General features: G+C 62.2%; 3 protein-coding genes and 1 long non-coding RNA gene across 6 annotated transcripts; 2 read left to right on the top strand and 2 right to left on the bottom strand.

The window, feature by feature from the left end:
- The first annotated feature begins 3,196 nt into the window (after nt 1–3,196).
- FAM83E (family with sequence similarity 83 member E) lies at nt 3,197–12,216 on the top strand. Of its 3 annotated transcripts, none has more exons than XM_054010043.1 (6): nt 3,197–3,263; nt 3,963–5,330; nt 5,856–6,023; nt 6,321–6,445; nt 9,390–9,915; nt 11,013–12,216. In XM_054010043.1, exons 2-6 carry the CDS (start codon nt 4,890–4,892, stop codon nt 11,250–11,252), a joined length of 1,500 nt encoding a protein of 499 aa, XP_053866018.1. In that variant the 5' UTR covers nt 3,197–3,263; nt 3,963–4,889; the 3' UTR covers nt 11,253–12,216. The 3 variants fall into 3 exon arrangements, with proteins under 3 accessions (XP_053866018.1, XP_053866019.1, XP_053866017.1); XM_054010044.1 differs by lacking the exon at nt 3,197–3,263 and adding an exon at nt 3,280–3,537; XM_054010042.1 differs by lacking the exon at nt 3,197–3,263 and having other exon boundaries at nt 3,782–5,330.
- On the top strand, nt 6,459–9,152 carry LOC128826647 (sperm acrosome membrane-associated protein 4-like). The gene has a single exon (XM_054010045.1). It carries the CDS (start codon nt 7,886–7,888, stop codon nt 8,255–8,257), a length of 372 nt encoding a protein of 123 aa, XP_053866020.1. The 5' UTR covers nt 6,459–7,885; the 3' UTR covers nt 8,258–9,152.
- A 493-nt stretch (nt 12,217–12,709) lies between the features above and the next one.
- LOC128826318 (uncharacterized) lies at nt 12,710–17,376 on the bottom strand. Its single transcript, XM_054009565.1, has 7 exons — nt 17,364–17,376; nt 16,762–16,989; nt 15,908–16,099; nt 15,350–15,580; nt 14,761–14,952; nt 14,202–14,432; nt 12,710–12,810 (listed from the first exon to the last, which is right to left on the bottom strand). The coding sequence occupies exons 1-7, from the start codon at nt 17,374–17,376 to the stop codon at nt 12,710–12,712; spliced, it is 1,188 nt and encodes a 395-aa protein (XP_053865540.1).
- On the bottom strand, nt 17,376–18,639 carry LOC128826389 (uncharacterized). Its single transcript, XR_008442832.1, has 3 exons — nt 18,513–18,639; nt 17,907–18,047; nt 17,376–17,552 (listed from the first exon to the last, which is right to left on the bottom strand). It is a non-coding gene; the product is annotated as an uncharacterized LOC128826389 (long non-coding RNA).
- Nucleotides 18,640–20,239: the final 1,600 nt, after the last annotated feature.

Raw genomic sequence — 20,239 nt, 5'->3', positions numbered from 1 at the left:
GCCAAAGCTCCCGTGTGGTTTGGTTTCGCCGGCGTCTCTCGAAGTCGCGGGCGCCTGTAACTCTTCGCTTGCCGCGGCTTCGCTTGGCTTCTGCCTTTGTTCCGGCGACCGAATTACTTCTGCAGCCCCAGCGGGTGACCGCGGGGGCGTCGCTTTGCCGCTCCGTGCCTCGGTTTCCCCAAGCTGCAGGATGGGATTAATGATCGCGACCTGCCGGGTAAAATGTACTGATTTGTTTTGACATGTACTGATGAAAAGCCCTTCCCAAGCTGGGAAGAGAGAGAGAGTGAGTGTGTGTGTGTGTGTGTGTCTTTGCAAAATCTCCCACAATGCACTGGAGGGGCAGTGTGAAGGGGAATCAATTGTCCATCCCCCTCACCCCCTAGGGGCCATGCCCGAGACAGAGCGCCCGCCCCTCTGCCCACTGAGCCCAAAGACAGCGTCTGCCCCCCAAGCCCTCCAAGACAGATCATCCCCCCAACACAGGAATTTTGGTGCTTACTGCCCCCCCCATCCCTGGAGTATCTGTCCCATGCCCCCCCTCCCAGAGCATCTCAGCATCCTTCCCCTAAATCTCCCCCCATGGGGCTCAACTTGATTTAACCACAGGCTATTCCAGGCCCTACTCATTGCATGTGTAGGGGGGGAGCCAAACTGGGAAGGGGCTTGAGGTGCCCCCTAGCCTCCCCCATGGGAGTTTGAGGTGGACAGGCCGTGGTGGGGGATCTATCTCATCTAGCTCCCCCCCCAAAGAGTCAGAGCTGGGGGGGGGGGGGCGTGTTTTCCCACCAACCATCTCTACTAAGCGGGGCAGCTCTGGCCTGGGGGTGTGTGTGTGAAGATCGGGGGGGGGGCAGAGGGAAGGAGAGGCAGTGCCCCTCCCCTGTGGTCATGGGGCAGGTTCAGGAGCTGGGAGTCTGAGGGGGGCAGTAGGGCTGTGGGGGGTGTGTGGATGAGGTGTTTGGGAGGGGCAGATGGGGAGGAAGCTGGGGCGGGGCTCTTTCCCCTGTAGCCATTGTTCCCCCCCCCCCCCAACAGTCGGCCATCTTTGCTGTGGGCAGCATGGCCTCAGATTTCCACCGTCCCCCTTTTAGGCACTGGGTTCTAGAGAGACCCCTCCGTCGCCCCTTCTTGGCCCGGGCCGTTAGGTGCCAGGCAGGGCCCTGTGGGTTGTTTCACTGGGGAACAGAAACAGATGGTCTGAATCTTGTGTTTCCCCCCTGGTGCTGTCCCGTTTGCTTGCGAGGAAGGTGTGCCGAATCCCGTTTCCAGCGGGACCAACCAACCACAGGCAGATGTCTCCTTCCTCACAATGTCGAGTCCACCTTCCCCGTGGGTTCTGGGCCCACCAGAAGCTCACTCTTCGCTGGCTTTCTGCTCTCTTTCGTGCCGCTTGCTAAACCAGCCCATGGTCCCTGGGTTAGTTATTGCTGCCTTGGGCAGTGGCTTCTTCTGTTTACAGTATCACTGGCATTTAATTGCTCCTTCTTTATAGGTCAAAGCCTGGCTTCATTGAATCTAAGCCCAGATGGGACCATTGGGATCACCTAGCCCGACACAGGTCATAGGGTTGCCCTGAAATAACTCCTGTGCGAACTAGAGCAGATCTTTTAGGGAAAGGGCCCATCTTGATTTAAAAATGGCCACTGAGGGGGAATCCATCGGTCATTCGGGTGGTTAATTCCCCTCCCTAGGAACAATTCACACCTTCTTCCCAGTCGGGATGGGTTTGGCTTCAATGTCCAGCCGTGGGGTGGTGTCAGACTAGACTGAATCAACGATTATCCCATTTCCCTTCCCCGTGGGGGGCCTATACCCTTGGGCCCCTCTAATCCCTCCGTCTCTCTGCGTGGCCAGGAGGCTGGACCCAGGCATGTGGGGCAGAGAATCTCTCGAGGGGCAAGCCACTGCCCCTTGGGAGCACAACCACCCCGGCCCCAAACACTCCTGCTAATGGCTGCACCCCAAGATTGAACCCCAACCCTGTGAGAGCAACTGCCCCTGAGCTGGGCACGTTGGGCTCCATGCGGAGCAGCCACTGGAAGGCGCTGGGGTATCGGGGGAGGGGGGCCGAGGGTGAGTTTAGGGAGAAGGTTCGGGGGAGGGGGCCTGAGGGTGAGTGTGGGGGGGCAGGTTTGGGGGCAGGGGCCCGGGCAGGCTCGGAGGAGGGGGGCTGGGCTGCACAGGGGGCAGGCTTGGGGGAGGGGGCCCGAAGGTGAGTTTGGGGGGGCAGGCTCGGGGGTTGCAGGATCCCATGGCAGCCCAACCGGTCTGGCAGGTTCGTGTTATCTTGGCGCTGGGGCCTGGGGATTCTGGTAACAACCATCCGGCTGCCAGGCCCTGCACCTGGCTCCCGCCCAGATCCGGGATGCTGCCGGCGGTGGCTCGGTGCCAGGGGCTGCCAGGCAGGTGTTGCCCCCCACCCCAGTGGGATGGGGGGTGACGGACCGGTTAGCCCCAGAGCAAACCTCCAGATCTCGCAGTCCGGCCCTGAACACCCCCTGCCCCATGGAGGGGTTTGGCCAGGGCTAGGCCCTGCCTCCCCAGCTCTGGGAGTGGAGTGTGGGCTAGTGGTTAGAGCAGGGGGCTGGGAGCCAGGACTCCTGGGTTCTCTCCCTGGCTCTGGGAGGGGCGTGGGGGCCTAGTGGTTAGAGCAGGGTGGGCTGGGAGCCAGGACTCCTGGGTTCTCTCCCTAGCTCTGGGAGGGGAGTGGGGTCTAGTGGAGGTGGGGGGGGGGCGCTGGGAGCCAGGACTCCTGGTTTCTCTCCCTGGCTCTGGGAGGGGAGTGTGGGCTAGTGGTTAGAGCAGGGGGCTGGGAGCCAGGACTCCTGGGTTCTCTCCCTGGCTCTGGGAGGGGAGTGGGGGCTAGTGGTTAGAGCTGGGGGAGGGTTGGGAGCTAGGAGACCTGGGTTCCCTTTTCACTCTTTCCTGGCCTCCTTTGCACAGCCCTGGAGGACCCCCACTGCCAACTCAGGGGTGATTATTTGGTGCCACCCCAAGGTGAAGTGCCCCCGGCCCCATTCGTCACCTGCCACCCAGGTGCCATCCCCGCGCCCGCCCTGTTTGCTCAGCGGGCAGGGTGAGGGCCCAGCTGTGTTCCCCTTTAACTTCCAAGGAACTTCTGGGCCCAGCTCCAAGGCCTGCCTGGGGGGCCGGGGGGCGGGGCTGGCAGAGCCCAGGGGGAGGAGCGCAGCCTGGGGAATCATTAACAGGGACAGGACAAAGCGCCGGGCGGAGGATATGAACCCGGATCCCTGGGGCAGGTAGGTGTGGGTTGCAGTGGTTAGAGCAGGGGGGCTGGGAGCCAGGACTCTTGGGTTCTCGGAGGGGAGTGGGGGCTGGTGGTTAGAGCAGGGGACTCCTGGGTTCTCTCCCCGGGTCTAGGAGGGGACTGGGAGCCAGGACTTGATTCTTGGCGGGGAATGGGGGCCTGGGCCCCATTATGGTTCTTTCTTGCTGGTCTTCCCCATTCCTCGATTTTACGAGATTAATCCCTGGCAGGGCTGGTTCTGTGTGTTTGCAGGAAACGATGCCCTTGTTGGGAGTCTGGGGGGCGGGAAGGGGAGAGTCTATGGTCTATGAGAGAACCCCAGCCACCCGGCTCGAACCACTGGACCCTCACTCCCCTCCCAGAGCCAGGGATAGAACCCAGGCGTCCTGTTTCACAGCTCCCTCCTTCTCTAACCACTAGCCCCCACTCCCCTCTCAGAGCCAGGGAGAGAACCCAGGCGTCCTGGCTCCTAGCCCCCTCCCCCCCCCCCCCAACCATTGCACCTCATGCCCTGTCTAGCCTGTAACCCTATAACTCACAGAAATGGAGGTGGGAAACCAAAACCACACCCTTTCAATCTAATCTTATCGCGCCTTCCGCTGCAGCGCCCGGCCGTGACCAGGGCGGTGGGGTGTGTCTCTCTTCCCCAAAGCTGGGATCTTGCCCTGAAGCCTTGTCTCCCTCCCTCTAGGGCCTTCGACCGGCGGAGCCCCCCAGGGCAGGAACCCGATTGCCGAGGGCTGGGTCCCGGGGGCACTCACAGGTGCAAATTGGCCCAGGGGAGGTCTGTGCCAGCATGACAGAGGCACCCGTCTGTTTTAGATACTCCTCACTGTGGTATCTGGGGAAACTGAGGCACGGAGCGACCAGGGCCATAGCGCAGCAGGACCTTGAACCCAGGTCTCCCCAGTCTGAGGCTGTCCTTCTAACCCCTAGCCCAGCCTCACGTCTGCCCCCCAGGCCAGACAGGGGTGGGGTCCAGCTGTGAGGTGCCCCAGGACAGAGACACCCCTTGGTGTGGGGGTGTTTCCCTACAGATGTCGCTACCTCCTAGGACTGCACCGCCGTCACTGCACTTGCGGCGAACCGAATGTGGATTAGGCACCATGCTTTGGACAGGGGACGGGAAGGACTGACAACTGTCAGCTCTGTCTGGGCAGTGCCCGGCCCGCCGGGGCCCCGATCTCGGTGACTCTGTGTCTGGGCAGCGCCCGGCCCGCCGGGGTCCCGATTTCGGTGACTCTGTGTCTGGGCAGCGCCCGGCCCGACGGGGCCCCGATCTCGGTGACTCTGTGTCTGGGCAGCGCCCGGCCCGACGGGGCCCCGATCTCGGTGACTCTGTGTCTGGGCAGCGCCCGGCCCGACGGGGCCCCGATCTCGGTGACTCTGTGTCTGGGCAGCGCCCGGCCCGACGGGGCCCCGATCTCGGTGACTTTGTCTGGGCAGCGCCTGGTGCAGAGAGAGAGGACTGATCATCTGACCTGGTTGCCAGGTTGGTTGGCAGAGAGCAGGGTGTGTTGGGGAGGTGTCTGTGTGTGTATTTTCTCTGTCTCTCTGATTGTGTGTGTATGTGTTGGGGGGGTGCCCCCCAACCCCAGCCCCACTCACCACGGGGCCCATGGCGGCCTCCCAGCTGGACTGCCTGGAGGACGCCCCCCCAGGTACCCTGGTGACTGAATCCAGCCCCGAATTCTTCTACTCGGAGGGGCAGCGGCTGGCTGTGGAGGCCCTGCTGGCCGGAGGGCAGTCGGCCTATGCACAGCGCCTGGCGCAGGACGGGCTGCGTTCCTTCCTGTCCAACGACGAGCTCCGGCACCTGGCCGAGGCGGCCCGGGACGTCCCAGAGCCAGTGGGGGAGCGGGACGGGGACGCCGACGAACTCAGCCTCAGCTACTGGCCCGGGTGCTCGGACGAGCCCATCCCCGAACTGGAGCTGGGCTGGCCCCTGGATGAGAACTGGAAGGGCATCACCCGTGCGGAGGTCTACACACACCCGCCGGGGGACGGGGCCCCCAAGGTCAAGGAGCTGGTGCGCCGGAAAATTCAGCAGGCTGCCAAGGTAACAGGGAGCCAGGACGCCTGGGTTCCATCCTCTGCTCTGGGAGGGGAGTGGGGTCTAGTGGTTAGAGCAGTAGGAGCTGGGAGCCAGGACTCCTGGGTTCTCTCCCCAGCTCTGGGAGGGGAGTGGGGTCTAGTGGTTAGAGCAGCAGGAGCTGGGAGTCAGGACTCCTGGGTTCTCTCCTCAGTTCTGGGAGGGGAGTGGGGTCTAGTGGTTAGAGAAGCAGGAGCTGGGAGCCAGGACTCCTGGGTTCTCTCCCCAGTTCTGGGAGGGGAGTGGGGTCTGGTGGTTAGAGCAGGGAGGCTGGGAGCCAGGACTCCTGGGTTCTCTCTCCGGCTCTGGGAGGGGAGTGGGGTTAGACCTGTTGTCGGGAGTCCCAGAGGAATGATACCGAGTGCTGGGAGCCCTGCTCAGTCTCCTCCCCCCCGCACACCCGAGCCGGCTGGTGTCTGCCCTGGGGCCGGATGGGAGCCGGCGCCCCCTAGATGGGATGTGTGCAACAGCTCTTTGTGGGGTGTTTCCCAGGTGGTTGCCATAGTGATGGACGTCTTCACGGACCCCGATATCCTGCTGGATCTGCACGAGGTCGGCATGCAGCGCGGGGTCCCCGTGTACCTGATCCTGGGGGAGCAGCACCTGGCCGCCTTCCTCAGCATGGCAGAGAGCGCCTGCCTCAACGTGCGCTACATGGAGGTGAGGCCTGGCCCACTGCAGCCCAGCGCCCCCTAGTGCTGCCCTGGGGCAATGGGACGAGCCCTGACTACCGGGGAGGGCGCCCCCTGCTGGCCCCCTAGAGGGGAAGGGACTGCAAAGGGAGAAAAGCCGGGGGACCTGCTCTGTGACTGGGATATGGAGATCTGGGGGGTGTTCGACTACGCTCAGGGACCCCAATCCCCTCTGGCTTTGGTTATCTGCCCTGGGGGTGGGGATCCCTCAAATGTTGCTTTGGCCCCAGCTTCTGATTTTGTGCATCCTCCCCCCCCCACCCAGAACCTGCGGGTCCGGGTCATTGCGGGCTGCACCTTCTGGAGCCGACAGCACAAACAGGTCACTGGGACCCTGAAGGAGAAATTCCTGCTGATCGATGGGGACACGGTGATAACGGGGAGCTACAGGTGAGGGGGGGCATCAGGGATGAATGGGAGGGGAGAGCACTCCCGCCTGGGCCCCCGCTCCCTGCAGCACCGGGGGTTTCCTTTAGCGTCTCCCGTCTTGTCCCAGCCCCATGGGGCCTTCTCCACGCCAGCTGAGGGGTCCCTGTATAACCAGCCCTTGCTCCCCACCCCAGAGGGGCCGCATCGCAGCACCGGGCCTTGGTCTCTGCAATTGGGTGTCAATGGGGTGGGGTGGGGAGGATTGTGTGAGGGGGATGGACCCGGCCGGCTGGGCAGCAAGGCTGAGAACGTACTGAACTCAGTTCACGAGTGGCGAGAAAAGCTCTCGGTTTAAGCAGTGTTGGGATGCGCGGATCATACGGCGGGTGCCAAGATGCGGGGCAGCGTGGGTGCTGGTGGGTGTGTGTGTGTTGGGGGTGATATGCCACCCCTTTGTGCTTTGCAGAAGGGAGAGAGCCCCCTGGTGAGCCCCCTACTGGGGAGAGGTCAGCACCCCCATGCTGCAGAAGGGGAATCCTGCAGCAGAGCGTGGGGAAGGGACCAGACCCCTAGATCCTGCAATGTGTTTGTGACAGTGTTAGGGGCTGAGATGGCTCCCAGCCCCCCCCCCCGCTCTAACCACTAGACCCCTCTCCCCTCCCAGAGCTGAGGAGAGAACCCAGGAGTCCTGGCTCCCAGCCCCCTCCACCCTCCACTCTAACCGCTCTTTAACTGATGACTCCATCACTCTCTCTGGGCTCCAGACCTCATGGTGACATCAGTCACTGTGACATCACGGTGCAGTGGTGACGTCACTCACTGTGACATCACCAGGCTCTGGCTGGAATGGGCCAATGAGAATCTTGCAGCCTTATTGTGAGGTCATCGCTGCCGGGCTACTCATTCTGGGCAAGGGGGCTCGGGGCAGCACTGAGCTCTCTGCAGCGCCCACGGCCGGTAGCCCAGAGCGACCCAGTTAGTGTCAGACACGTTCGGAGGGGCTGGGAGTCCGGATCCTCCAGCCAGACCTTGGTTCTGAACTCACCGAGTCCTGGCGGCTCCCACCTGGTTCTGGAGTGACTGGATCCGAGCAGTTGGGATCCAGCTCGTTCCCTGGTTCTGACGTTGCTGGAGTGGCGCGGATCCAGACTCCGCTTCTGAAGTCACTGGAGCAGCCCAGATCCAGACTCCGCTTCTGAAGTTGCTGGATCCAGGAGATCTGGATCCAGACCCTGATTCTGACATCCCCGCTGCGGGGTGGACCCAGACCCCAGTTCTGAAGTCACTGGAGCAGGAGGGCTGGGACCTGATTCTGATGTCCCCGGAGCAGCCCGGATCCAGACTCTGGTTCTGAAGTCGCTGGAGCAGGAGGGCTGGGACTTGGTTCTAACGTCCCCGGCGTGGCCCGGATCCAGCCTCCGGTTCTGCTCTCCCCATCTGTGTGATCCCCCTGCTGCTCACATGCTGCCCCTGCTGGCGCTCTCTCTCCTGCTGGCGCTGCCCGGCGCCAGCCCCAAGGAGTGCTTCTTCTGCGAGGTGACATCCTCCCGCCACTGCCCCAGCACCCGCATGAGCTGCGCCCCGGACGAGGATTGCTTCGTGGGGCACGGCGCCGCCCTGGGCGTCTCCCTCATCCAGACCAAGGGCTGCACCCGGGCCATGCGCTGCGGCAAGGAGCACCCTGTCACCCACATGGGGGTGACCTACAGCCTGGTCACCCAGTGCTGCAAGGGCAGCCTGTGTAACGGGGCCGGCGCCGGCGCCCGCCCGCGAGGACCCGGTGTGGGCCTGCAGTTGGTGCTGGGCACGGCTGTCCTGCTGGGGGCACTGTGAGAGACTGGGGCGGGGTTGTGTGTGGGCGCGCGCGAAGAGGCGTTGGAGGAATAAAGCCCTGGCACAGGGCGACGGCTGGTGTGGTTGTCTCTGCGCCGAGCTGGGGGTCCTGGGGTCCCCAGCCCCGCAGATTGTGGGGAAGCTGGGTGCCATGGGGATCCGGGTGAGGAGTCAGCAGGGTTGGGGTGGATTAAACGAGGCGGGGGAACAGGACAGCAGGAAGTGAGAACTGGGAATAGGACCCAGGTGTCCAGGTGTGAATGCAGAGTCATGCAGGGGGCATTGGAAATGGGAATAGGACCCAGGCGTCCGGGAGTGCACGCAGAGTCATGGGGGATGAGAAGGGGAGTTGGGGGGGATGGCAAACTGGGAATGGAACCCAGGCATCTGGGAGTGAATGTACAGTCATGCAGGAGGTATTGGAAACTGGGAATAGGACCCAGGTGTCCGGGGGTGCATGCAGAGTCATCGGGGCTGGGAAGGGGAGTGGGGGGATCCCCAATCCCAGCTGGGCCTGTGGCCGTCCGCTTCCCTAAGTGCCCCCTGCCTCGGGGTCTCAGTGCGTAGGGACAAGGAGAGCGGATGCTGCGCCCCACCCCTGAGGGGCCACGTGGCAGCGCTGGGCAGGGGGTCTCGGTAGAACCAGGTGGTCGCCCCTCAGCACCGGGGTGCGACGTCGCTGTTCACACTCCCCTGAGCGGACGCTGTCCTGCGGGGAAGGTGCCGTTTGCCCTGTTCAGGGTCCCCCATTTCCCAGCATTTTATTTTCCTTGGGTACGGTTCAATTTTGTTCGTTCAGAACGTTTAATTTTTCTCATTCTCTCCCTGTCTCCTGTCCCCCTGCACCCCACTTGCCCTGCCCCCACTCCACTATCCTCTGGTCCCTCTCCCCTCCCCCTGCACTCCACTCGCCCCTCCCCCACCACTGTCCTCACTTGCACCCCACCATCCCCCATTCACCCCTCCACCACCCCGCCTGCACCCCGTTATCCCCCATTCACCCCTGCACCCCATTGTTCTCTCACCCTCCCTGCTGCACCCCACTCTCCTCCCTGCCCTTGCACATCCCGCTATCCTCCTTCCCCTCCCCCACTCACTCCTGCACCCCACTATCCCCCCACCCCCTCCACAGCTTCACATGGAGTGACGCCCGGCTGAGCCGCCAGCTGGTGACGTTGCTGACGGGCGAGATCGCCGGGGCCTTCGACCGCGAGTTCCGGACCCTCTACGCTGCCTCCCGCCCGCTGGCGCCTGCCCGGGCCCCCCCGCCCAGCCCCCCGGCCCCTCCTCGGGACGGCCGCCCCAACGGCCAGCCCGCCCCCTACCGCAGCGAGCTGGGTGGGCTGCAGCTCTCCAAGGGTGCCCACCGGGTGGCCGAGCGCCGCTCCGTGGCCCCCCAGCCCGTGGCCAAGAGCCGGGCTGGGGAGTGGGAGCTGGTGCGGGTCACCCGGGCCACGGTGGGCGACGAGCTGCCCGCCTTGCCCCGGCGCCTGGGCCCCGAGGGCCACAGCGCCCTGAGTGACGTGGACCGGGGCAGCCGGCCGGGCCCGCTGGCGGGCGCCGCGGTGCAGAGACCCAGCAAGTCCCTCTGGGACCTGAGCCGCCTCTCCCAGCTCTCCGGCTCCAGCGACGGCCCCGAGCCGGGGGACGAGGCGAAGGTGAGCGGGCAGTGCCAGGCCAGGGAGCGGGAGGGGGGGTGGGCTGTGAATCCTGGGGCACAGGGCTGGGGATTTGGGGGGGGGTTCACTGTATATCCTGGGGGGCAAGGCTGGGGATTTGGGGGCCCTGTGTATCCTGGGGGAGGGGGCAGGGCTTTAGGATATGGGGGTCCCCTGTGTATCCCAGGTTTGGGATTTTGGTAGGACTGTGTATCCCTAGGTGGGGGCTGGGGATCAGGGCTCCTGTGTATCCCAGGGAGAGGGCAGACCTGGGGGCCCAGGGCTGGAGATTGCCCCACTCCCATGCGTCCCAGGCGGGGCTGGCGGTGGCGTGATGCCCCCCCTGTATCTCCGGTCCCAGCTGCACCCTGGGCCCTACCTTAGTGCAACATCTCCTCCGCCCTGGGTCAATATTGACCCAGGCGCCGCTCCCGGCTCTGCCCCACAGGGCGTTTGCCCTCCTTGGGCGAGCTGTGGGGCAGAGGGGGAGCAGCGCCGCTCCCCCAGGCCCTGACCCCCCCTGAATTCCCATCTACGTCTCCCCTGCTCCAGTGTCTCCTTCCCTTCCCTCCCTCGTCCCCTGGCTCTTTGCCATCCTCCCTTTCTCCTTTGCTGCCATTGGGGCGGGGGGGGGGCACAGGGGGCACTGCGGGATCATGCCCCCACCCCAACCCTCTGTGCTGAGGGACCCTGGGGCAGGGTGAAGAAATGCTGGAGCTGGGGGGTCGTGGCAGGGATCCCCCCAGGAAGATCTGTGGGGGGGGGAATTCAGGGATGGGGGATATACAGGGGGCACAGGGACCCATTTGGTGGGAAGATGGGGGGGGTAAGAGGGTGGGGGCTGGGCTGGGGAGATGGGGGTACAGGGTTGGAAGGATTTGGGGGGTAGGTGGAACTGCTGGGACATGGGCAGGAGAGCCCTCAGGGGGGCATGGCAGGGGGAGAGGTTTGGGGGTCAGAGAGGCTCTGGGGTGGGATGATGGGGCAGAGGATGCTGGGCTGGGGGGCAGGGGGCACCGGGTGGGGAGACCGGCAAGGGGTGCTCCCAGATGGTACTAACTCTCCCTTGGGGGGCTGCCCCCCATCCCTCCCCCCAGGGCAAGCACAAGTGGGGCACGCAGGACACACCAGCCCGGGCGCTGATGAGGCGGAGGGGCGTGCCCCCGGCCAGCGAGGAGCCCCGCCAGCCCCTCATCTTCCTGTCGCCCGCCTACATGCCCCCGCCGCAGGGCTACCGGGCCTTGGGCCGGCTGCAGGGCCAGCTCTACCACGGGCCTACCGCCCTGCCCCGCGTCTGGGGGGCCCCCCAAGGCTACAGCAGGGAGCGTCGCTATTGAATGGGCACCTACCAGTATCAGCCGGCCGAGGGGAGAGAATGAGACCCGCCCCCATCTCCCCAGGCTGCTCCCAACTGGGGCAGGCCAGTAGGTTACATCGGACCCAGTGTGTGAGCAGGAGGGAGTTATATTGGTGTTACTGGGAGGAAGCAGAGCCGGCGTAAGGGCTATACGGGAACGCCCTGAATGCTCCGGGCCTTGTTTTCAGCCCAGGGTTTAACTGGGGTTGGAAAGTCATTGGAATCAACCTGGCCCTGGGAGCCACGGTACTGGTGTTACGGGGAGGAACTGGGGGGGCCTGGTGGAGGCCAGGGCTCGGTGCTTTGCAGGCCTGCGAGTGGGAGAGTATGGATTATACTGGGACACGAAACTGGGAGGTGGAGGATGATTTTGGGCAGCTCTGCACCACTCGGGGCCCAGGGCTGGCAGGCAACAGGCATGCCCCCCCCCCCCCCCCCCATGGCACTGCTGGAGCTAATGTGTGGGTGTGGGGGGGCTGATTAAACTGGCATGAGCTGGGAGCGCAGATTTCCTCCCACACCTCAGGGGTGAACTGGACTGGAACCGGGCAGCTACGGGGGTGCTGGAGCGTTGCTGGGACAATGGGACTGGCTTTGGGAGAGGGGGCTAGGGGAAGCCCCTGGGGTATTTCCAGGCAGGGCTGGTGGCTATACTGGGATGAACTGGGATTCCAGTGCCACACCAGAGGGCTGGGGAGCAGCGCTGTGAAGGAGCCGGAGCCCAAGCAACTGGGACAAGAACTGGGTTTTAATGGGGTCTAGGGGTTAGAGCAGGAATGGGCTGGCAGCCAGGACTCCTGGGTTCTAGCCCCCTGCTCAGAGATGCGGGGTCCAGTGGTTAGAGCAGGGGGGGTGGTTTGGGAACCTGGGTTCTATTGCCAGGTTGCACGCTGATGAGGGATGATAATTATGTACAAAACACCAGAACAAATTGTCTTTTCCCGTTGAAAGAGCGAGTTTTGTTTCCTTGCGGCATTTACCCTCCACCTGCTGGTTTGGGACCCTGGAGCAAGGGCCCCATCAGGGCCTAGAGGCCCAGCTCCTGGAGTCACAAGACCATTGTTGGGTCTCCACTGTCAATTAACAAGGCACCTCCTGGCCTCTGAGCCTTGGGAGAAAGATTGAGGAGTGGGACAGGGAGAAACGGGACTGACCCTTGCTGGGGTCTGAGGGAGCTTGAGCCAACTGCTCCCCCCTGGGGGGCTTGCTATGGGGTGGGGCCTTCTCTCCCAGCCCCACTGCTCTGGGCCTCTATGGGGCAGAAGGGAAAGATGCCTTCACATTCTCTCCCCCCCCCCCCATCAGAGAAACCGCAGGGCTGCCAATGGGAGGAGCGCCCCTGCAGTGGTATCCCCTAGGCCCCTCCCCCCACACCAAGTGGCCCTGGCCCCACGAGGAGAGAGACAGGGTGGGAGCTCAGGGACCCTCGCCTTTGCATCAGACTTGCTCTGTCCGGCCTCTCGGCTCCCTCCCGCACTCCCAGCTTGGGGGCAGCACTCCCCCCACAGGAAGGTCAGCAGGAGTTGGGGTCCATGGGGCTGCAGAGAAGAAAAACGGGGAGGTGGGCTCAGGGGGACCCCAAAAATGGGACCACAGGCCCCTCCAACATCCTTCCCCCACCCCGCCCACTAAGCACTTCTGGGCTCTTGCCACCTTAGAAGTGTCACAGACTCACAGATCGTGCCCACTCTTGGCCCTGTGCAGTCTGTGGGGGGTGCCCCTTTCAGTGTGACAGCCCTTCTCGGGGGTCCACTCTCTCTCGGGGTCAGGCCCCACCACCTCATGGAGCCGCACCTCTGAGCCTTAGCACGTCTGTCTCTAGACGTGGACCCCCTCAGGGAGTCCACTCGTGCTAGACCCCCGGGGCCTCCACCCCGCCCCAGGGGTTGATGCCACCCTGTTCTCTTGACCGGAGCAACTCTCAGAGAGCATAAAACAGGAGACACCAGAGCGAATGTCTACTTTCCACAGGGTAACAGCCTACTACTGATGCCGGCAGCAGACACACACGTTTCAGAGCCGTTTGGGTCTCGCGCAGGGCTCGTTGAGAGAAGTGTAGGGGCACATTTGCTTAGGCCCCACCCATTTCACTTCAATTACAGGCAAGTTGTGGGGGGCCCAAAGCCCTGGTACAACTGTCCCCACTTTCATAAGCCCTGGACATCCCCCCACCCCCTTGGGGCATGAGCAGGGATCGAACACACAACTAGAGCCAGAGGAGGTGGGTTTTCCATATTACAGGAAACGCCATGGCTTTGAAGTTTCAGCTGTTCTGAAACATTTTTCACAATTTCCTCCAAAACGATAGTTTTTTAAATACACAAAAGGGTTTTTTATTTTTTGAAAAAAGAGGGAGTCAAAACTTGGCCCTCCTGTGTTTGGATTTTTATCATAACCAAGTGTTTTGACCGACCAGGCCCTGGTCTTTGGAGGAAAAACGGCAACCGTTGAGTGCCTCGTTTGACCTCTCTTATAAAAAAAGCTGATAGCAAACAATGAATTTTTTTTGGGGGGGGAGGGGAAGAAAAATCAAAAGATTCTCCTCCCAAAGCACCAAGTTTTTCCTCCCCCCCCCCCAAATGAAATTTCATCCAAGTCAGACACATGCGTTTTCCTAAGCGTTTTTGTTTTCAGGGAGCGGGGGATCAAAATCCCTTTTGATGAAAACCCAGCCGGCTTCACACCCCACCTCCAGGGAAGGAGGAACCAGGTTGCCAGGCCAGATGGGCCCATGGTGATCATCTGGTCTGACCTCCTGCGTAACACACGCCGTGACAAACTCCTCGGAAACACGAGACGGGCGCAGCCGACACCTGCCTGAGTTTGCTGGGAGCCTGAACTGGAGGGGCCGACAGCGGGTGGGTGGATCCAGAGGGCCACAGACTTTGTGTAGAAGGGAGAGGGGCAAAAATCTCCCGCCCCCACCCACCTGCGTGGAGGTGCACGGTGTATGGGCTGCCTCTCGAGGACTTGTGTAGCCAGATCCCGGGCACCTGTCCCAGCAGCCCCAGCACGTCTTCATACCCTGCTTCCCGGCTCAGCGCCACCAGGTCCAGGTCGTGGTCCCGCCGCACGGCCTCCAGCAGCTTGGGCAGCCCCAGGCCCAGGGGGAAGGGGCGCAGGGTATTCCACAGAAAGGGGGCGAGGGTGGCAGCCACACCTGGGGACAGACACACCAAGGGATCAGAAGCAGAGACACATGCAACCCTGGGAGATTGCAGCCAGCTCAAACCCTAGAACCAGGAGTCCTGGTCTAACCACTAGACCCCACTCCCCTTCCCGTGGGAGGGCTAGAACCCCGGAGTCCTGGCTCCCAGCCCCCCTGCTCTAACCACAAGCCCCCACTCCCCTCCCAGCACCAGGGCTAGAACCCAGGTGTCCTGGCTCCCAGCCACTCTTCCCCTGCTCTAACCACTGGACCCCACTCCCCTCCCAGCACCAGGGCTAGAATCCAGGAACCCTGGCTCCCAACTCTGCACTTTAACCACCTCTGTCTCCCATGGATTTCCGTTTCTTTGACCGAGCAGGCTTCTTCGGCTGCTGGCGCGCCAGGTCCCCTTCTCCAGGGCGGCAGGAGGCAGAGGACCCGGGATCCGAGTGCGGGGCTGGCTGTGACTGGCTGTTGCATGGGGCTGGACTGGGGGGGCCCCCTGGGGCTGATGCGGATTCATCTGCCAACGCTAGAAAGGGGAGAAAAGTAGCAGAATTTACAGCCAAAATAGAAATCTCTGACACTGACCAGAGATAAAGCAGCAACAGGGCCGCAGGGTGGGTCAGACACCCCTGGGGGAAGATCAAAGCGAGATACAGCCCGTGTGCACCCACCCACTGCCCCCGCCTGCCCACCAAACGTCCTCCTCAGCGTGCAGAATCTCAGCACTCCTCCAAACAAAAAATGACGTGTCTCACCATTTGGGCCGCAACAAACTGCTCAAAAACATGAAACAGGCACAGCCAACGCCTGCCTGAGTTTGCTGGGAGCCTGAACTGGAGGGGCCGACAGCAGGTGGGTGGATCCAGAGGGCCACAGACTTTGTGTAGAAGGGAGAGGGGCAAAAATCTCCCGCCCCCACCCACCTGCGTGGAGGTGCACGGTGTATGGGCTGCCTCTCGAGGACTTGTGTAGCCAGATCCCGGGCACCTGCCCCAGCAGCCCCAGGACGTCTTCATACCCTGCTTCCCGGCTCAGTGCCACCAGGTCCAGGTCATGGTCCCGCCGCACGGCCTTCAGCAACTTGGGCAGCCCCAGGCCCAGGGGGAAGGGGTGCAGGACATGCCCCAGAAAGGGGGCGAGGGTGGCAGCCACACCTGGGGAGAGACACCAAGGGATCAGAAGCAGAGGCACATGGGACCTACGAGATTGGAGCCAGCTCAAACCCTAGAACCTAGGAGTCCTGCTCTAACCACTAGACCCCACTCCCCTCCCAGAGCCAAGGAAAGAACCCAGGAGTCCTGGCTCCCAGCCCCTCTTCCCCATGCTTTAACCACTAGGCCCCACTCCCCTCCCAGTGCCAGGGCTAGAACCCAGGAGTCCTGGCTCCCAGCCCCCCTGCTCTAACCACTAGACCCCACTCCCCTCCTGCTGTCAGGGATTGTACCCAGGAGTCCTGGTTCCCAACTCTGCACTTTAACCACCTCTGTCTCCCATGGATTTCCGTCTCTTTGACCGAGCAGGCTTCTTCGGCCGCTGGCGCGCCAGGTCCCCTCCTCCGGGGTGGTAGGAAGCAGAGGACCTGGGATCCGAGCACAGGACTGGCTGTGACTGGCTGCTGCATGGAGCTGGACTGGGGGGGCCCCCTGGGGCTGGTGCGGATTCATCTGCCAATGCTAGAAAGGGGAGAAAAGTAACAACCTACAGCAAAAAAAAAAAAATCCCTGACGCTGACCAGAGATAAAGCAGCAACAGGGCCGCACGGTGGGTCAGTCAGAGACCCCCGGGGGAGGAGATCAAGGCTGAGATACAGCTGGTGTGCACCCACCCACTGCCCCGCCTGCCCGCCAAACGTCGTCCTCAGTGTGCAAAATCTCAGGACAACTCGAAATGAAAAATGAAGTGTCTCACCGTTCGGGCCGCGACGAACTGCTCAAAACCAGGAAAGAGGCGCAGCCGACGCCTGCCTGAGTTTGCCGGGAGCCTGAGCCCATCGCTCCAAGAGGGAGGAGGAGCCACCGAGTGTAAACAGCTCAGCGTCGGTTAAACTCTGAGCAGCTCCCCCCTCCCACAACAACGAGCTCTGGCTGTGGGCAGACTCAGGCAGGCAGTTCTGAGCACGCTGTATAAGACACACACCTGCCCATGTGTAGAGGTAGAGCGCCCTCTGCTGGGCCATGAGAGCGCAGCGCCGGCTATGAGGCAGACAGTTCCTGGCCAGGGGAACACTTCCCAGCGGGAGGGGCGGTAATACTGGGATCACTGGCATGTTTTGGGGAGGCAGGGCGGGCTGCAGGTCTGACGGGAGGGGGAAATTCACACGCCCACCAGCCTCTACCTCTCTCGAGCTGGATAAGGCACTGGGGGCCTCTCTCGGGGGTGCGCACCCGCAGCCCAGGCACCTGGGCCAGCAGCCCCAGGACGTCCGCGGTGCTTGCAGCCTGGCACAGCGTCTCCACGTCGACCCCGTGCTGGTTCCTCATTAGCTCCAGCAGCTTCGCCAGCCTCAGGCCTGAGGCGAAGGCCGACAGGATGCCCTGCACCAGGGGGACAATGGCCGCAAGGCCTGGGGGGGACAGAGAGAGCACAGAGCTTAGGGTTAGGACATTGCAGCCAGCTCAAACCCTAGAACCTATGAGTCCTGCTCTAACCACTAGACCCCACTCCCCTCTTGGTGCCAGGGCTAGACCCCAGGAGTCCTGGTCCCAGTACCCCCCTGCTCTAACCACTAGACCCCATTCCCCTCCCAGAGCCAGGGAGAGAACCCAGGAGTCCTGGCTCCCAGTACCCGCCTGCTCTAACCACTAGACCCCACTCCCCTCCCAGCAGCAGGAATGGAACCAAAGTCCTGGCTCCCAGCCCCCTGCTCTACCCCACTCTCCTCCCTGACCTGGGGATAGAACCCAGGAGTCCTGGCTCCTATCTCTCCGCTTTAACCACCTCTGTTCCCCATGGATTTCCAACTCTTCGACCGAGTGGGCTTCTTCGGCTGCTGACGTGCCAGATCGCCTATTCCAGGGCAGGAGGCAGAGGACCTGGGATCCGAGCGCGCGCCTGGCTGTGACTGGCTGCTGTGTGGGGCTGGCCTGGGGGGCCCTCCTGAGGCTGGTGCGGACTCATCTGCCAACTCTACAAAGGGGGGGGGGCGGGGAAGGAAGAGAATCGACAGCAAAATAAAACTCACTGACACGGAGCAGAGAAAGCAGCAACAGGGCCACAGAGTGGATCAGAGACACATCGGGGGAGATCAAGGCTGAGATATACCTGGTGTAAACCCACCCAGCACCTGAGCTGGTCCACCAAGCCTGCCAAATCTCAGCACTCCTCAGAACGAAAAACAAAGTCACTCCCCTCCCACCACCTGGAATAGAACCCAGGAGTCCTGGCTCCCAGCCCCCGCTGCTCTCACCACTAGACCCCACTCCCCTCCCAGAGCTGGGGAGAGAACCCAGGAGTCCTGGCCCCCTCCCCCTGCCTACTCACTTCTTGGCCCAGCCGGTTCCTTGGGCCACTCGTGAGCTGGGTCCCAGTGGTCGGTGGCCCAGTGGCCGGGGGAAACGGAGCATGGGGACCCAGAAGTGGAGCACGGCCAGCTGGGGGTACCCCATGGGAGGGGATCCCGACCTGAAGTGGGAAGAGAATAAACCCCCATTGGGGCACAAAACCAACTGGGGGGCAGATGGGAAGAGCCTGGGGGCAGGGGATCCTGTCCATGCATTCCCCATGGACCCCAACCCCATGGGAAAGACAGAGAACAGGTCGGGGGGGGGGGCACTGCAGCCACCCCAGGACAGACAGATGGACGGGCAGAGAGTCTGTGACACCTGGGACAGAAACAGATCAAAGCCACAGATCCACCAGGCCCCATAGCTCCCCCAACCCCTAACGCTCCCCCCAGGCCTACAAAAACCCTCCACTCCCCCTCTTTGCCCCCAGCCCACTCCATCCCACCCCCCCCAATGCTACCCTAAACCCTCCTCACCCCCTCCCCTACTCCTTCTTGCCCCATCACCCCCCACCCACACAGACCCTTCTCCCACACCACTCTCCCAACCCAAGCAGGGCAAAGGGGTGCTCCCCCCACCATACCAGCTGGCTCCAGGGACTCCCACTCCATGGGGGTCTCTGTCTGGGGTGGGGAGCGGCGAGGTCTCTTCCTAGCAGGGGAGCACCCCTCCCTGGCCAACGTGTCCCTGTCCGAGCCCAGCTCCGGGGAACCGGCAGCCACCACCACCACCTCGAGCCAGGGCTCCATGGTGCCCAGCCGAGACCTCAGGCAGCCCTGGGTGCAGCCCACCTGTGAGGGGAGAGCTAGTGAGCCAGAGACAGAACCCAGGAGTCCTGGCTCCCAGCCCCTCCCCTGCTCTAACCCACTAGACCCCACTCCCCTCCCAGAGCCAGGAAAGAACCCAGGAGTCCTGGCTCTCAGCCCCTCCCCTGCTCTAACCCACTAGACCCCACTCCCCTCCCAGAGCCAGGAAAGAACCCAGGAGTGCTGGCTTCCTTTGGACAGACCCAAATAAATGAGCTACCAGGACAGACACCAAAACCAGAAGCCCCTCACCTAGGGGTCCCCTTTATACCTTAATCCCTTATGGGGTGGGACCCAAGGGAGCCAATCAGGAGACACCCTCTGGTCACTGAAGCCGGGACCTGAGGAGCAGGCCTTGCCATTGGCTGGTGCTCAGAGCCAATCCCTTGTGCCTTCTGGGAGTTCCAGACCCACCCCATTTTCTAGGCCTGGGGCGAGGGAGGGGAGCATTGCTGGGGGGGAGAGGGAGACACTTGTTGGTCAGTTAAGATGTGAGGAGGCATTTTGGGGGGGGTCACTGAGGGGGAGGTTTACAGGCCTCCTGTGTGGGGGAGGGATCCCTCAGTGGGGATACTTTATGGGGGTATCAGGTATTTGGAGGTCAGGGAGTATGTGAACGGCTCCCCTGAGAGAGGGTATGGGGGGCCAAAGAGAACAGAGTCAGTCTCTGTCATAACTATAAAGGGAAGGGTAACAGCCCTCCTGTGTACCATACTATAATCCCTTCTGGCCAGAGACACCAAAATCCTGTTACCTGTAAAGGGTTAAGAAGCTCAGGTAACCTGGCTGGCACCTGACCCAAAGGACCAATAAGGGGACAAGATACTTTCAAATCTTGGTGGGGGGGAAGGCTTTTGTTTGTGCTCTTTGTTTGGGAAGTTGTTCGCTCTTGGGACTGAGAGGGACCAGACATCAATCCAGGCTCTCCAAATCTTTCTGAACAAGTCTGTTGCCCGCCCTAAAGGGCTCGAGGGGACAACAATGGTCCGTCGCCCGGTGTGCTTGGCACCAATAAAGACACCGAGGGGAGAAAGCAAGCCAAGTTTATTTCAGAGCTCTGAAATGGCACTAGGAGACTAGCATGTCTCAAATCAAGTGCAACACATACAAACAACTTTTACCTTTTATACTCCAAACTGTTTGCATACATCTCTTTGTCTGGCTGTTCCCCTTACCCCTCCCTTCCAGACAACTGTTACAATAAGCTCTACATAAGCTTGTGAGAAAACTTTCTCAGCCTTTGTGACCTTGAGTTAGACGCCTGCAAACTAACTACCCCGCTTCTTATCTCTATTATTTCTGCTAGTGTGAGTGAAACTGCAGCCATCTGCTAGCAACGCTGACCAATACATTTCTGCTTCAGCCTACTTCAGAGCACGTAAACAGTTAGCATAGAAGTAGGTGAGAGTTCCCAAGATGGGGTTTGGGGGTTCAGACAGGCCCAGAGCAAAAGAGCTTCATCGGCCCTTTTGGCCTTCCGCTCTCCCGAGTTACCTGGTAGCTA

The sequence above is a fragment of the Malaclemys terrapin genome, chromosome 20, assembly GCF_027887155.1.
Source record: "Malaclemys terrapin pileata isolate rMalTer1 chromosome 20, rMalTer1.hap1, whole genome shotgun sequence".
NCBI classification, from domain to species: domain Eukaryota; kingdom Metazoa; phylum Chordata; order Testudines; family Emydidae; genus Malaclemys; species Malaclemys terrapin.
This window is presented reverse-complemented; position numbering and strand designations above follow the sequence as displayed.

Bases quoted from the DNA above. Each gene is read 5' to 3' on its own strand.
- LOC128826647 (XM_054010045.1), top strand. From the start codon at position 7,886: ATGCTGCCCCTGCTGGCGCTCTCTCTCCTGCTGGCGCTGCCCGGCGCC.
- LOC128826318 (XM_054009565.1), bottom strand. The intron at 14,433-14,760 runs GTGGTTAAAGTG...GTCTGTCCCCAG, and splicing joins GAAATCCATGGGAGACAGAG to GTGTGGCTGCCACCCTCGCC. The intron at 12,811-14,201 runs GTGGGTGGGGGC...TCTTCTCTGCAG, and splicing joins CACCGTGCACCTCCACGCAG to CCCCATGGACCCCAACTCCT.
- FAM83E (XM_054010043.1), top strand. From the start codon at position 4,890: ATGGCGGCCTCCCAGCTGGACTGCCTGGAGGACGCCCCCCCAGGTACC. The intron at 6,024-6,320 runs GTGAGGCCTGGC...CCCCCCACCCAG, and splicing joins TCAACGTGCGCTACATGGAG to AACCTGCGGGTCCGGGTCAT. The intron at 6,446-9,389 runs GTGAGGGGGGGC...CCCCCTCCACAG, and splicing joins GTGATAACGGGGAGCTACAG to CTTCACATGGAGTGACGCCC.